General features: G+C 34.0%; 1 protein-coding gene across 1 annotated transcript in view; it reads right to left on the reverse strand.

The window, feature by feature from the left end:
* The window catches only part of LOC103893362 (protein eyes shut homolog), a 949231-nt gene that overhangs the window by 506809 nt on the left and 426861 nt on the right, over positions 1-15561 (reverse strand). Inside the window, 1 exon segment of the mRNA XM_019470252.1 lies at positions 7031-7152. Within this exon segment, the coding sequence (XP_019325797.1) occupies positions 7031-7152 (122 nt within the window).

Consider the following 15561-nt stretch of genomic DNA (forward strand, 5'->3'; position numbering starts at 1 on the left):
AACACCCACCCACCAGCCACAGCCAGCAGTGCTAACTAAACAGCATCAGTTCCATAGTATTGCATGATTATAGAAACATAAATGATAAATAAATATACAAATATAAATATATAAATAATACTCGTTTGTAAAGTTATTAACGGTAAGGACTAATGGTGTTGTACATGCAACGATAATGATTAACAGTGATTAAGAATTAACCTTTAGCAATGTGTAATGTTAATGAGTATCAGCAATCCAGTACAGAGTCATTCTGAAGTTTGGAACGTGCATAGTTTGTCAGTCTTTTTAAATATTCCCCATCACAGAGATCACTAATTTCCTAACTGATACATGTATCTATAGATTCATTTGCAACAAACTTATCTTTAATGAAGTTACAATGAAAGGAATTTATACTTCATAGTAAAGTCATAGGGAGTAAACATTCTGGATAGAGCTTTGGTGCTAAGGACTGGCACTGTTAGACTGACTAACACAGTCAGCATGAGTCCCAATCAGTGAATCAAGATACTTTAAGGATGACTACTCTGTATTTTTTTTAAGTTTTTTAAAAACGAAAATGTTAAACAAAAAAGTAACAAAGCGGAAAAAGGATAAACTACAGGTATAAAAATAGAACTGCACTTCAGTTTACACAGAGATTATAAAATGGTATCTTAGTGGATGGATTCAACCGCTGACAAAGGGTAACTTTTCTCTACTCTACTGAAGCAAATACTAAAACTGTTATAAAGAATACAAAATCAATAGATGGCATAAGGAAATATAGTGAAGTAAGTCTAATTTCCTGTTTAGTATGGAGAAGTCCATTGGTATGTTATAAAAAGAAAAGCAGCAACAACACACTTACCATCTTTATTCTTTGTAACAACCTCAACAATGAATACTGACAAAATGGCAAATAGCATGAATCTGTGGGATTCAATGTGGATATACAGAAAGAATTGAGTACTTTGGAAAGACACTTGGTTAATTCTCCAAGTTCTAACGTCATAATGATTACAGCCAAGTTCCAAACTATTCTACATCATTAGAAACACCGGTTCATCCATAAAACTATGTTGCCTATTATTTTGCAAGGAGAGTTGAAGACATTTTCACTTAAAGTTTGCCTGTAAGCTGGTTAACAGCAAAGGAGACACGAGGGCTTTAATTAGGATTTGATGTTATTAGGGCAAAACCTTAGAAGTATCAGGAGAGATAATAGAATAGGATAGCGGAGAAATAGGGAATTCAGCTGATAATAGAGGCATCTGTCTATAAATGTTCAGAGACATAATTTGAGAGATTATGCCATCATGAGAATTAGAGTGAGGTTCACAGCGTACTGGAAATATATGCATGAAACTATTCTAAATTCATTTCTTTGCTGTGTCATGTGCCAAACTGAAAAGTGAGAAGGGAGAAAAAGAAATTTCTTAGTTTATCAGCTGAACCAAAATTAACTGGAATGAAACAGGAATTATGTAACAAATTATTCACATTTAACAATTCAAGCTTAACTATTGATTCAGTATCTTTCTTATTCTAAACTTCTTATTCTCATTTTTTAAAGTAAAAATATGCAACTGAGAAGGCTTTTATTTTTCCTTCTGTCAGCATGTGACTTATTTTCCTATGACAGAAAACCATAAAGAAAACCATTCAGTTCTGGCATACTTGTTGATCCTTCAGTTTTGGCAGCAAGTTTTCATATCAAGATTCAAAAATGAATAGCACCAGATAAATAAATGAACTTAAAAGAGAAATTTTTAATTAGTAATTATGGTTTCTATTATTATTCTCATTATTACAGATTTGAAACTTGGTACAAAAATATTCCCTTTTGTATTATATTCTTTTCTGGATTTTTTCCTATACAAAAATGTATTTTTTATGCTGTTGCACAATAAATTACCTAGTTTTTCGAGAACTGATATTTACAGATGGATCTGCAAATACTTAAGAGAAAGTAAACTAATGAGTATTATCAAAGGCATAAAAGAAAGCTGTGTTATCCATTTGTTACATTATTTAAATTAGAAGTGATATCAAGTACCAGCAGTGGTGTGGCCAACTTTGAAGAAATTCAGAAAATTCTAAGTATCATTGCCAGCAGCTAAACTTACACCAGGAAAATAAACAGTGCCAGAACATGGCCACAGGCAAGGAAACTGCATTGTTTATCACTGTCGCATTCTCAAAGCAGTTCCTGGCCTGACTTTAGTCCAGACCAACTAGTGCTTGTCCAAAACAATGGCTAGGCACAGCTCAAGAATGCTCATGACCTTTTCTATTAGGCAGTTAGAATCCAGTTATCCTGTTTTAAAGACTACATTTAATTTTAAAGATATGTCTGGATGTCCTCAGGATCACATACGAGTCACTGCAACTGCTCAGCTACCATGAGATGAATGCTTTGTCTTGTTGCTGTAGTTTTTAAGAGAAAAGTGTTAACAGAGGTAATAGAAACCAACACTTTTTTGATACTAAGTAACAGTAATTGTGAAAAAAAGCAGAATGTCTTGTAACATCTGTGAGTATAAACTAGGACAACTCTAATGATTGAAATGAAATTGCTTTAGATTATACAACAAAAACATTGGTCTAGACTCATATTCCTTGTGGTTGCCAAGTCTTAGACTCCCAGTTTCAACTACAGGTATCTATGAAAAAGTTGTGTTTGGCTTATCATGACGCTTGTATATGATGATTCAATGATAAGTCTAATTTTCCTGCTCTGTTATGTCAACTAGGACAAAGAGCTCTGAGGAAAAATATGTGTGGTGCTTACAGGTCAAACCAATTCTCTTGTAAACATTTCCTGTAACAGTTCAGCATTTGCCAAATCCAGAAAAAGTACTTTTTGAGCGTTTTTTTTCTCATTAAACAATAGGGAGTCCTTGGATTTGCTCATACGTTGTTAACCCAGCTATGAACAAAATCAAGAGAAGCCATGTAACCTTCTGCAATATATATAATGCTTCCAGAGGCTGAAAAAATAGGTAAAATGTAAGGATAGGTAATGATACATGGTTGCAAAATATTCATGCACCTAGAATTGTCCTTGAGGATGGTGAAACTGTACATTTGCCTATACAATCCATTATATCATGTAAGAATTCAAATTGCCATGATGTAACAGCTGATGAGACATAAACAGTATGCAGTTATAAGATTATTTTTTGTTAGTAGACTACAAAGAACTACAAACTTCACAAAAATAAGAACTACAAAAATAAAAAACTACAAAAATAAAAAAATCTTTAACAAATTGTTTTATGAGCCAACAGACTTAAAAAAGTGAAAAAAGCAATTAAAAATACTTTAACAAATTTTCTCAACCTCACTAGACTCTTTTTCTGTTATTGGACTGAAAAAAATTTAGCAAAATAGCACATCTAATACTACATAAAAATGCAGCTCTAGGATAACGCAAAGTATTTCAGCTGAATTCTGGACATAAACTAATGCAAAATTTATGTCCCAACAGACTTAAAAAAGTGAAAAAAGCAATTAAAAATACTTTAACAAATTTTCTCAACCTCACTAGACTCTTTTTCTGTTATTGGACTGAAAAAAATTTAGCAAAATAGCACATCTAATACTACATAAAAATGCAGCTCTAGGATAACGCAAAGTATTTCAGCTGAATTCTGGACATAAACTAATGCAAAAAATTATATTACGTTATATTATAATAAATATTTTATTTAACTTAGTTTAGTTTGTCTTTGGCTATTTGGGGAATCGTTTGTCTGTTTTCAACTGTGGTAGGTTTTCTTTCTGATTAATGCCTCTATTACCAGGCATATACTCACTGCACAACAACTACACTGTGTACTGTGTACAGTCATTACATTGTGTTCTTTATGCAGCTATATCAGTATCTATTAAGAGTTTACATTCAGATACAGGACTGTTCTAGTATTGACATCATAATATAGGTAAACCCTGACTACAAATAACAGAAGCTGATTGCTATTTGTTTATGGAGTCCTTATACTCATACTACTGAAACAAAATAATTTTTAAATCATAAATGCATGCATGATTGGGTTTTGAGTAAAAAATAATACGGTTAGTGTCAAATCCTCATGCTTTCTCCCAGTGTGGCTGGGAATTTTAGTTAAATTACTATTTTGTTGTCATTTTAAGCCACAAGGTGGCAGCAATGATATAATCTCTTCATCTAAATTGTACAACTATGTCCACTCCCACTACTTTTACTCTTAAAGCATCTCCTGTGCTTATAGGGCATATATGACAGAAAGAGATCCTGTATTTTCTTTGACAAAACACAGTTCCAGATTAGATTACTTGCTAAGTGTTTTGAATTGATGCATTTTAAATTTTCCTTCTACAATTAATTATGTCTGCTGACTCTAAATCAATGTGCAGTGAAGCAGCATATCCATGACACAAGTTGCAATAGCACCAGATAAATAAATGAACTTAAAAGAGAAATTTTTAATTAGTAATTATGGTTTCTATTATTATTCTCATTATTACAGATTTGAAACTTGGTACAAAAATATTCCCTTTTGTATTATATTCTTTTCTGGATTTTTTCCTATACAAAAATGTATTTTTTATGCTGTTGCACAATAAATTACCTAGTTTTTCGAGAACCGATATTTTCAGATGGATCTGCAAATACTTAAGAGAAAGTAAACTAATGAGTATTATCAAAGGCATAAAAGAAAGCTGTGTTATCCATTTGTTACATTATTTAAATTAGAAGTGATATCAAGTACCAGCAGTGGTGTGGCCAACTTTGAAGAAATTCAGAAAATTCTAAGTATCATTGCCAGCAGCTAAACTTACACCAGGAAAATAAACAGTGCCAGAACATGGCCACAGGCAAGGAAACTGCATTGTTTATCACTGTCGCATTCTCAAAGCAGTTCCTGGCCTGACTTTAGTCCAGACCAACTAGTGCTTGTCCAAAACAATGGCTAGGCACAGCTCAAGAATGCTCATGACCTTTTCTATTAGGCAGTTAGAATCCAGTTATCCTGTTTTAAAGACTACATTTAATTTTAAAGATATGTCTGGATGTCCTCAGGATCACATACGAGTCACTGCAACTGCTCAGCTACCATGAGATGAATGCTTTGTCTTGTTGCTGTAGTTTTTAAGAGAAAAGTGTTAACAGAGGTAATAGAAACCAACACTTTTTTGATACTAAGTAACAGTAATTGTGAAAAAAAGCAGAATGTCTTGTAACATCTGTGAGTATAAACTAGGACAACTCTAATGATTGAAATGAAATTGCTTTAGATTATACAACAAAAACATTGGTCTAGACTCATATTCCTTGTGGTTGCCAAGTCTTAGACTCCCAGTTTCAACTACAGGTATCTATGAAAAAGTTGTGTTTGGCTTATCATGACGCTTGTATATGATGATTCAATGATAAGTCTAATTTTCCTGCTCTGTTATGTCAACTAGGACAAAGAGCTCTGAGGAAAAATATGTGTGGTGCTTACAGGTCAAACCAATTCTCTTGTAAACATTTCCTGTAACAGTTCAGCATTTGCCAAATCCAGAAAAAGTACTTTTTGAGCGTTTTTTTTCTCATTAAACAATAGGGAGTCCTTGGATTTGCTCATACGTTGTTAACCCAGCTATGAACAAAATCAAGAGAAGCCATGTAACCTTCTGCAATATATATAATGCTTCCAGAGGCTGAAAAAATAGGTAAAATGTAAGGATAGGTAATGATACATGGTTGCAAAATATTCATGCACCTAGAATTGTCCTTGAGGATGGTGAAACTGTACATTTGCCTATACAATCCATTATATCATGTAAGAATTCAAATTGCCATGATGTAACAGCTGATGAGACATAAACAGTATGCAGTTATAAGATTATTTTTTGTTAGTAGACTACAAAGAACTACAAACTTCACAAAAATAAGAACTACAAAAATAAAAAACTACAAAAATAAAAAAATCTTTAACAAATTGTTTTATGTCCCAACAGACTTAAAAAAGTGAAAAAAGCAATTAAAAATACTTTAACAAATTTTCTCAACCTCACTAGACTCTTTTTCTGTTATTGGACTGAAAAAAATTTAGCAAAATAGCACATCTAATACTACATAAAAATGCAGCTCTAGGATAACGCAAAGTATTTCAGCTGAATTCTGGACATAAACTAATGCAAAAAATTATATTACGTTATATTATAATAAATATTTTATTTAACTTAGTTTAGTTTATCTTTGGCTATTTGGGGAATCGTTTGTCTGTTTTCAACTGTGGTAGGTTTTCTTTCTGATTAATGCCTCTATTACCAGGCATATACTCACTGCACAACAACTACACTGTGTACTGTGTACAGTCATTACATTGTGTTCTTTATGCAGCTATATCAGTATCTATTAAGAGTTTACATTCAGATACAGGACTGTTCTAGTATTGACATCATAATATAGGTAAACCCTGACTACAAATAACAGAAGCTGATTGCTATTTGTTTATGGAGTCCTTATACTCATACTACTGAAACAAAATAATTTTTAAATCATAAATGCATGCATGATTGGGTTTTGAGTAAAAAATAATACGGTTAGTGTCAAATCCTCATGCTTTCTCCCAGTGTGGCTGTAAATTTTAGTTAAATTACTATTTTGTTGTCATTTTAAGCCACAAGGTGGCAGCAATGATATAATCTCTTCATCTAAATTGTACAACTATGTCCACTCCCACTACTTTTACTCTTAAAGCATCTCCTGTGCTTATAGGGCATATATGACAGAAAGAGATCCTGTATTTTCTTTGACAAAACACAGTTCCAGATTAGATTACTTGCTAAGTGTTTTGAATTGATGCATTTTTTAAATTTTCCTTCTACAATTAATTATGTCTGCTGACTTCAAATCAATGTGCAGTGAAGCAGCATATCCATGACACAAGTTGTTTGCTCGTCTTCGTGTAATAACATTCCATTCCCCAAGCTGAGAAATGAAAGAATAACTTGATGCATAAGTCTGTCATTCCTGGAACATCATTATATAGTGAGAAGAAGCAACACTTACCGATAGCTGTTGAAAAGATCCATACAGGTGCCATTATTTTTACAAGGCTCTGAATTACATTCATTTGATTCGTATTCACAAAATGTTCCTTCCCATCCAGGCAAGCAAACACATTGGTATCTCTGTAAAGTATTAAATAAAATAAATAATCTGTTACTTTTTCTGTTTTTAATACAATTACAACAGGTATTATTACTGATTGTAGTGCATTTTTTGTCTTCTAATAGGTGCTTCACCATTTCAAAACTTGAAAATTTTATAAATATATCAAGTTTGACCTACTAATATGATGAAAAAAGAGGATATGAGGTAAGTATGCAACACTACTTATTATCTACCTTCTTGTATAATCAACTTGTGTACCCCAAATCCTTTACTATCTCTTCCTCCCTCCTCCAAGTTTTTCTAATAAAAGATATTATCTCTTCTATAAAACTACTTTGCTTAGCTATTATACTGATATGCCTAAAACACAGGTATTTACAATCATCTGAGTTGTGCTGTTCAGCATGGTGTCCAACCAGAACTCAGTATAAATTATTATGGAAATTCTCAGGATTATATAGCTATCCAAGTTGTTTAATACCTTTAATATGAAATTGTGCATCAGTATCTTAATTAAGCAATACTAGACAACTCAAGACATGAGAAATACTGTCTCCTATACAGTGTATTAGATAGAATGTGGGGTGTATTAGGTAGTAATCCAGATAGCATAAATACAAGTCCTCTAGCTCTATGGTGACAGTATTAAATATACTAATGATCAGGTGGTGTGCGTGCGAAATTTCTGACTGATTAAACTGAATAGAACTTCAGCAGTGTGTACATCCACTTCAAAATTACATATATTATAGGCCATTTTTCATCACACTGCAAAGCTATTATACCAAATTGTAACCACACTCCAGTATTATCTCCAGCTTCAAAATTATCCGGTATCTGCATGCAATGGGGTGTCTGACATAGTCTCACAGAAGTGAAAAGCATAAAGCATCTTATTCCTGCCTAAATTCTACAAAAAAAAAAAAAAAAAAAAAGAGAAAGGTGAACATCTGCTGACTTGATTATTAATTAGAGAGGGGCAGCAATGCAAACACTTCTATTCAGCAGAAGTTTTAATTGCTTCTTTTGTAACATGCTTGCTTCTGTCAAGGCTTCTTTCTACCAAAACTTACGAAACACTTCAATGGTAAGCATGACTAATGTGAATTATTTCATTACTTGCTAAACATTGCAACAGCCTTCAGGGTAGTTTTTAAAGCCTATTAAAATCCATGTAAGTTGGAAACTATTAACAGACAGCAAAAAACGTTTAGGAGTTTTTTTAAAAGCTGAGTGCGTAAATAAACTGCCATACCATGATGATCAAATGTGTAATGTACCAGCATTGTGGCATCTACAGGTTTTTACAGTATGCAAATCATATTGCTGCGTTTTAGCTGTTTTGTTACTGAATCTGCACTTTGGAAACAGAGACAGACAATTGTGTTTCAAAGAGATATGGGCTATGAACTTTTACATTAACGGTAAAGAGAAATTATTTAATTTCCTAATACAGTTCAAAAATGTAAGAAGTTAAGCATCATAACTCTGAAGGAAATGCATATTAGGCAATTGTCCCAGACCTTTCTATGATGATACTCTTACCACCTCCTGCCAAATTAAAAGCTTGGAGTATTTTATTGGAACAAAGATAAAATAAGAAAGGAAGTTAATGGTTTAAAGTCAAGCTCAGTATGATTGTCCTGAGGTGCCATATAGTGTGGAACAGCTCCACTGTTTCCAGTACTTAAAATATTTACATGTATATACTACTATAGCTAGTCAAATCAACTTTCGTGCCAACCAATTTGTACATAGCATATTTGTGATTCGTATTTTTCCCATTTGTTTTGTGCTCATGTTGACTAAAACAGATGCTATGCTTGCTTGGGACACACCTATGATTTCTGTAACATGGATTTTCTGAACCCACTGAGATATATTTTAAAAGCCAGAAAATAAAATTGAAGGGTATCTTTCTCAGTTAAGATAGGACATTTTGAAAAATATTAAATGTCAGTACCTTATTTACAGAGCAAACTAAGACAACAGAAAAATAATTGCGTGAAAGCAGGTTGGACGCTCAAGATGACTTCAGTATATACTGATGAGCTACCTACATATGCTAGTCAAAAAAAGAAAGTAACATTTTGTCCTCTGTGTTTTACATAGGCAAGGCTATTCCATGCAACTAAATACAACTTGCAACCTGTGGACTCCATCTGTTAAAAAAAGAAGAAAAGAAAGCTTAATTGATAGTTTACTGTTACTGCTCTGTAATCCCGGACTCAGGCTCAAGAACTGCAAAATATTCTCCGTGAAGAGAGAAAGAAATTGGCAATATGAGTCCAAGAAGTGGGAAATATTTAAAGTGACAGTAAATCAAAGGTTAATATAGGAGACAAAAAGATTTTGTTAAAGTATTTTTTATTTTTTAAATAAAATACTGAGCGAAAAACTTGGAAAGAGAAAATAATTTTCTGGGAATTGTGCCAAGGAAAGAAAAAAGAAAATATATTGAGACAAATTACATTACTAGCCCACATGTTAATGTTTTCTATTACATCATAGCCACACCCAAATTAGTTATTAAATATTTTAATGAATTGGAAAGTTTTTCTGAGATTTCCTCAATTCTTTGCATATTTATCAGTGCCATGAAAACAAGTGTTATAATAGAAAAAAAAAGATGCTACAAACACAAAAGGCAAAAATGGGGACTACTAATCCATACCCACAAGTAACTATTAGACACCTCTTAAAAACTGTTCTATTGTCAGGTTAGGTTTTCACATAAACCAGGAATGTGAGATAATGACTTCTTCCAAAAAACTCATCCAGAAATGGATTACAAAATTAGAAGTGAAAGGAAGCTGTCAACAGTTCTGTTTAGAAAGCAGTAGGATTTTTTCTGGTCTCACTAAAAACATCTATCAATCAGGTAGCGAAATTCTATGCTTTCCAGATTTCTCATTACGTAAGGATTGTCACATCAAGCAGAAAACATTACTCACGTGTACATATATCATGCATAGGTGCAGGATACGTAAACTAAAAAAATCATTATATAAGATTTCATCTCTGTGTAGATTTACAGTAACTGAAGGTGCCATGTTAGAATAAATTATAGATAAGTATAGGTAGATAAAAAAGGTATTGATACAAGACTTTGCAGAGAAGGACCTGGGAGTCCTGGTGGACACCTATTTGAACACAAGCCAGCAATGTGCCCTTGCAGGAAAGGCGGCTAATGGCATCCTGGGCTGCATTAGGAGGGGTGTTGCCAGCAGGTCGAGAGAGGTGATCCCTTCCCTCTACTCAGCACTGCTGAGGCCACAGCTGGAGGGCTGTGTCCTGTTCTGGGCTCCACAGCACAAGAGAGAGATGGAGCTACTGGAGAGAGTCCAGCAAAGGGCCACTAACATTATTAAGAGACTGGCACATCTCTCATATGAGGTATCCTGCTTTCGGCAGGGATAGAGTTAATTTTCTTCCTAGTAGCTGGTACAGTGCTGTGTTTTGGATTTAGGATGAGAACAAAGTTGATAACACACCGATGTTTTAGTTGTTGCTAGGTAATGCTTACACTAGTCAAGGACTTTTCAGCTTCCCATGCTGTACTGACTGAGAAGGCTGGGGGTGCACAAGAAACTGGGAGGGGGGCACAGCCAAACTGGCCCAAGGGACATTCCATACCATGTGACGTCATGCTCAGTACATAAACTGGGGGAAAGCTGGCTGGGGGGTCTGTTTTTATCTCAACCCACAAGTTTTTCTCACTTGTGCTCTTCCAATTCTCTCCCCCATCCCACCGGGGGGAGGGGGGAGTGAGCAAGCGGCTGTGTGGTGCTCGGTTGCCAACAGGTTAAACCACGACATGAGGAAAGGCTGAGAGAGGTGGGACTGTCAGTCAGGGCATAGTAAACACTGAATAACATAAAATGACAGGAAGCTGCATGGTAGAAAGTATGCAGTGAATCAAGCAAGAGATTGGAGGAATAGGATTTGATACGTATTTATGTATTTCTTCCCCTTTATTTATCGTAATTATGTATTACTATTCATTGTAGACATTAAAATAGATGGTACCTTGAGTTCCTCCAAATCATCTTTTGCTTGTCCTCCAAAAAACACAATAAATGCAAAAATAACACCAGTTATTCCTTGTACATAGCTTTCCCTTGCTTTGTGTAGGAGTATTTGTAAGAGGAGTGGGTTTTACCAGCACTACACAGGGTCAAAACCTGTAAATTTTTTAATCTCCTGCATCCATACCCAGAATCATATATGCACACTAGCATGTCTTTATCCAATTAACTGTGTGTGTGGTAAGAAAGTGTTATTTAAGAGCATTTGCATATTTTCCCTTCTCCAACACTGTAAATGAAGAATTAATCATTTCCTTAAACCCCAGTCAATGTTACTTTCCTGGAAAATGGTAGCTGAACATCTGGCAAATCGAAACTACAATGAAAAAGGTTCATCACACACAACAAGGATGTGAATTATGAACATGGTAAATCTTCAAGCCTGTACTTTGCATATGTAGGTTGAGCAGAATTTTTACCATACAGATATATACCCCGTGTACTTTTTCCATGTCTAGAGCAAAATTTGAATGGAAGTCGTATCATTTTTAAAAGTACTATGGAGTTGGGGCATTTTTGGGGGGTGTTACGGTTTTTAGCTTCTTGGTAAACAGAAAGGACAAGAAACACCTTGCCTGGAAACAGAAACACACAAATGGAAATGCAGAAATCTCCCTTTACGCCATGTGTTCAGGGTTCTTCTGCCAGACCACATTTCTTGTGGTGCAACTCTCTTTCCATTAAGGCGAAACAGGATGAGCATACCATAAGACTACTTATCATTGGCACATAATGGGACATGCACTCCAGCAAGAAACCCCAAGTTTGCCTTTGAGACTTTCCCCCCCCCCCCGAAAAATTATGGTCTTTTTGCCTCTATAGAAAAGAAAATTTTCATCACAAAATTCTGTTCTGTTGGAAGCAGGGCTTTTTCCTACAGAAAACCTTCATGCAACTTAATTTTGTTAGTGCCAACAGCAGTTCACTTAACCTTGTGAAATAAATGTGAACATAAAAATGAAAGCTTCTGTGAAATCATACTTACAATTGCTCTAAACCATATTGAGTTCCTAACATTATTTATGCAGCCTTTTGTGTTAATTTAAGGGTCTTTTCCAAGTTGCTACTTTAAGGCTTCACTTTTAATTTATTATTGATTTAACCATTTACATAACCATACATATTCACTAGCAAAACTAGATTATTCCCATTTTCTATTATGACATTGTTTCCATTATTCAAGTCTGTTTGCATTTATATAATCCTAAATAAGCAGATTTAAAAAAAAAAAAAAACACAACCAAACCAAAAAACAGGATACCTGTTCATCTTCAGTTGGTTTAGCCCTTACTTCAACTGTTACTAAAGAAAACCAAGCTAAAACAAGAGCTATGCAGAGTGAAGTCCCAGCAACTACACTACCTTTCAGTCTTCTGGTAATGAATTATTTACCTATTTTTCACAGTATCTTGGAACAGAGAATGTATTAATAGTGTTGCTCCATAAGTGAAAGAAAATTGACTTCTGAGGCATGAAGAAAATCTGCAATTGGCCCTGTTTTTCCTAGTCTGAAAGACATACGTGGCCTGCTCTAGTATTAGTTAATAACTCTGTAACAGATAAAGTCAGATTGCCTAACTCACAGCAAAGTAACACTTTTTGGGGGTAAGTGCCATGAGGTTTGCAATATGATTATTAATACTGATATTAATTGGATGAACAATTATAATAAGCAACATGAAAGACTACAGTGAAAAAAAGTATGAAAAGTATGGATTCAGAAGTGTAGAAAAAATACAATAAAAAGTCTAATTTCTAAACAGTGGTACAACAACTGAATGGTTCTGATTGGTTCTGATAACCACTATTTAAAAATCACCAAAATCAGTTACTGAGCAGTAGCTGACACATTCTTCTGTGTTACTTTATTAAAAAAAAGGTTTTCTATTTTACTCTTGCTACATAAGTTACATAGCCTATATGATTTCTGTGCTAATCACTGCAAAATGTGAAATACTAGGATAACCTAAGTACTAGCTATCTACAGAAGTTGAGATAGCATTATCAATTTTCAAAAGCTTATCTACTCTCTATTTTTATTCATATATCCTTCCCTGAACAGTTTGACATGTTAAAAATGCTGACCAGTATATTTATTTGTCCTTCCAAACCTACTTATATTCTAATAACCCTAAGTTATTATAAATTATATATTATCTGATATCAAGGATAAAACAGAATTTCTTTTGTTTAAATTTTAAGCAAGGCTTACAGGAGAAACAAAGAACATTTTTAATTTGCTTATCTCTCCAACCTTTTAAATAACGAATTACTTAAATTAGCAAGAAGGAGCATATTTAAAACAGCTAGTACAGGCAAAGTTTGATGAGCTGTAATGAGTTTTGCCTTACATTGTAATATTTCTATATCTGTGTATATTAAATGCATTTAATAAATATGTGCAAAAAGCATGATTTTCATCTTATTTCAATAGCACACCAGTAGTAAAGCCAAGTTTACATTTTCATTCAGCGTGGGCTCCAGCTTAAAATATGGCTGGTATCTAGACATGCTGCGTATTTACAACTCTAACTGCACTGTACTGTAATTTGTGACCACAAGGAAAATTATCTTAAATGGGAATACTAGTTATTTGCACTGCATATCTTTATACACTATCATTTCTTAAAATGGTAGCTTTGCTAATAAATTCATAATCGTCACTGCTTTTGACATTGATCATTTTAAAGTTACACATTTGTAAAATACAATACTTTGCTGAAAGTTTAGTGGTCTTAAAATTAAATAATGACTAATGCTAGCAACAGACTTCTCTTCAAATTATTTTAGATTTCATGTTCCCATTGCAAACAAATGCTGGCCTGTGCCTTTAGAATTTAATCAATTATTTCCATCACTGCTTAGATATGACAGTTCTCATAATCCAATGGAAATCTTGTTGGGGTTAGTTTTCTCTGTGAAGATTAATCTGTAACATGCTGAGGCATACAAACATGCAACATGGCTTTTATTTATATCGACGCAGTTCTTCCATTTGAGCACAGCCAGTATTAAACATTATGCAAGTGTTAGGTTTGCAGAAAAAGGAAAAATACTCAATAACAAATCCATGCCTCTGTGATCTTATATTTTTCTAGCTATTTTAAAATGTTATTCTAGGAGACATTACAAGAAATATGAGCATTAGAAGACCATAAGAAGTATTTAAGAACAATCATTAAAATAAACAACTGTGACAGTCAGAGTGTTTAAAACTTGCTGCTGCAAATTGGGAAAGATTCTTCTTAGGAAAGCTGAAGCATTTCTGGGATAAACATAAGTTTTGATTTGAATTTTTTTTTTTTTTTTTTACTCTTTTTAGAAATGTAAGTATGGGCCTAATCTAACCAGACTAGAAGTAATTTTATGACAACAAACCAAAGTCAGTTTGAGATCTCTTCCATATTAATAATTGGTGATAGATTATTTTTTGTCTTTATTTCTTGACCTCTGCTATTTATTCTATTTATACCCTTCTTTCCTTCCTCTCCTAGAGAGCTTACTAGGAAATGTGTTAGAGATCACCTTCAGCGTGACAGGTACTGAACAGCACAGGAAAACTAATGAAAAACAACAGCCTTAAGTTGTTTGTGCAAGATAAACCCAGTAAGTAGTCCAGCTAGTGACAGACATTTGAGTATCAGTCTTTGATCAGTGTATCTGGTTTGACGTTTAGCTCAATTGTTCAATGAATAGTGAAAGGTCATAAACACATTCCTGTTAAGCAGAAGTACTGACAGGAACTTGGCCCACCTAAAAGCTTGTCCAGAGCTTTCAGTTTGCCCCTAGATCTCAGGTAACAGGAGAGCTATGGGAGTTAATGGTGATATTCCAAAGGAATAGTCTAGGTACTAACAGACAGAAATAACATTTTGCTTCTGAATTTCAAACCCGGTGTTGCTGCTGGTAGCTTTTTACATAAAGCAAGAAAAGGCAGTAGAACGACTACCGTTTTCCATAAAACCATGCTATCTACTACCTTAACATAATAGCTGATTCAAATTTAGATCTTAAGCATACAACCATTATCACATCAGTACACTTCAAATACCACAAAGTGCCACTTTTGCCAACCTCAGGCTCAAAAGTAGGGGAAAGTTAAAGAAACAGACTGTTATGGAAATACTTCAACCCAAATATACTCAGAAGCACCCAGACATTCACAGAATTACTTGGTGTCAAGTTTCCTCTTTTGAGCTTTCCCTCATCCCTACTTTATAGAGCATTTCAGCATAATAAATCACATTACAAATTAAATCTAATATAAAAAGGTGAGTTTTTGAAAGTGCCAAACCTAGGCATTTGTGCCCTGCTCTAAGTACGGTTGACAATAAAAAA

This window comes from Aptenodytes forsteri, unplaced genomic scaffold (genome assembly GCF_000699145.1).
Source record: "Aptenodytes forsteri isolate BGI_AS27 unplaced genomic scaffold, ASM69914v1 Scaffold414, whole genome shotgun sequence".
NCBI classification, from domain to species: Eukaryota; Metazoa; Chordata; class Aves; order Sphenisciformes; family Spheniscidae; genus Aptenodytes; species Aptenodytes forsteri.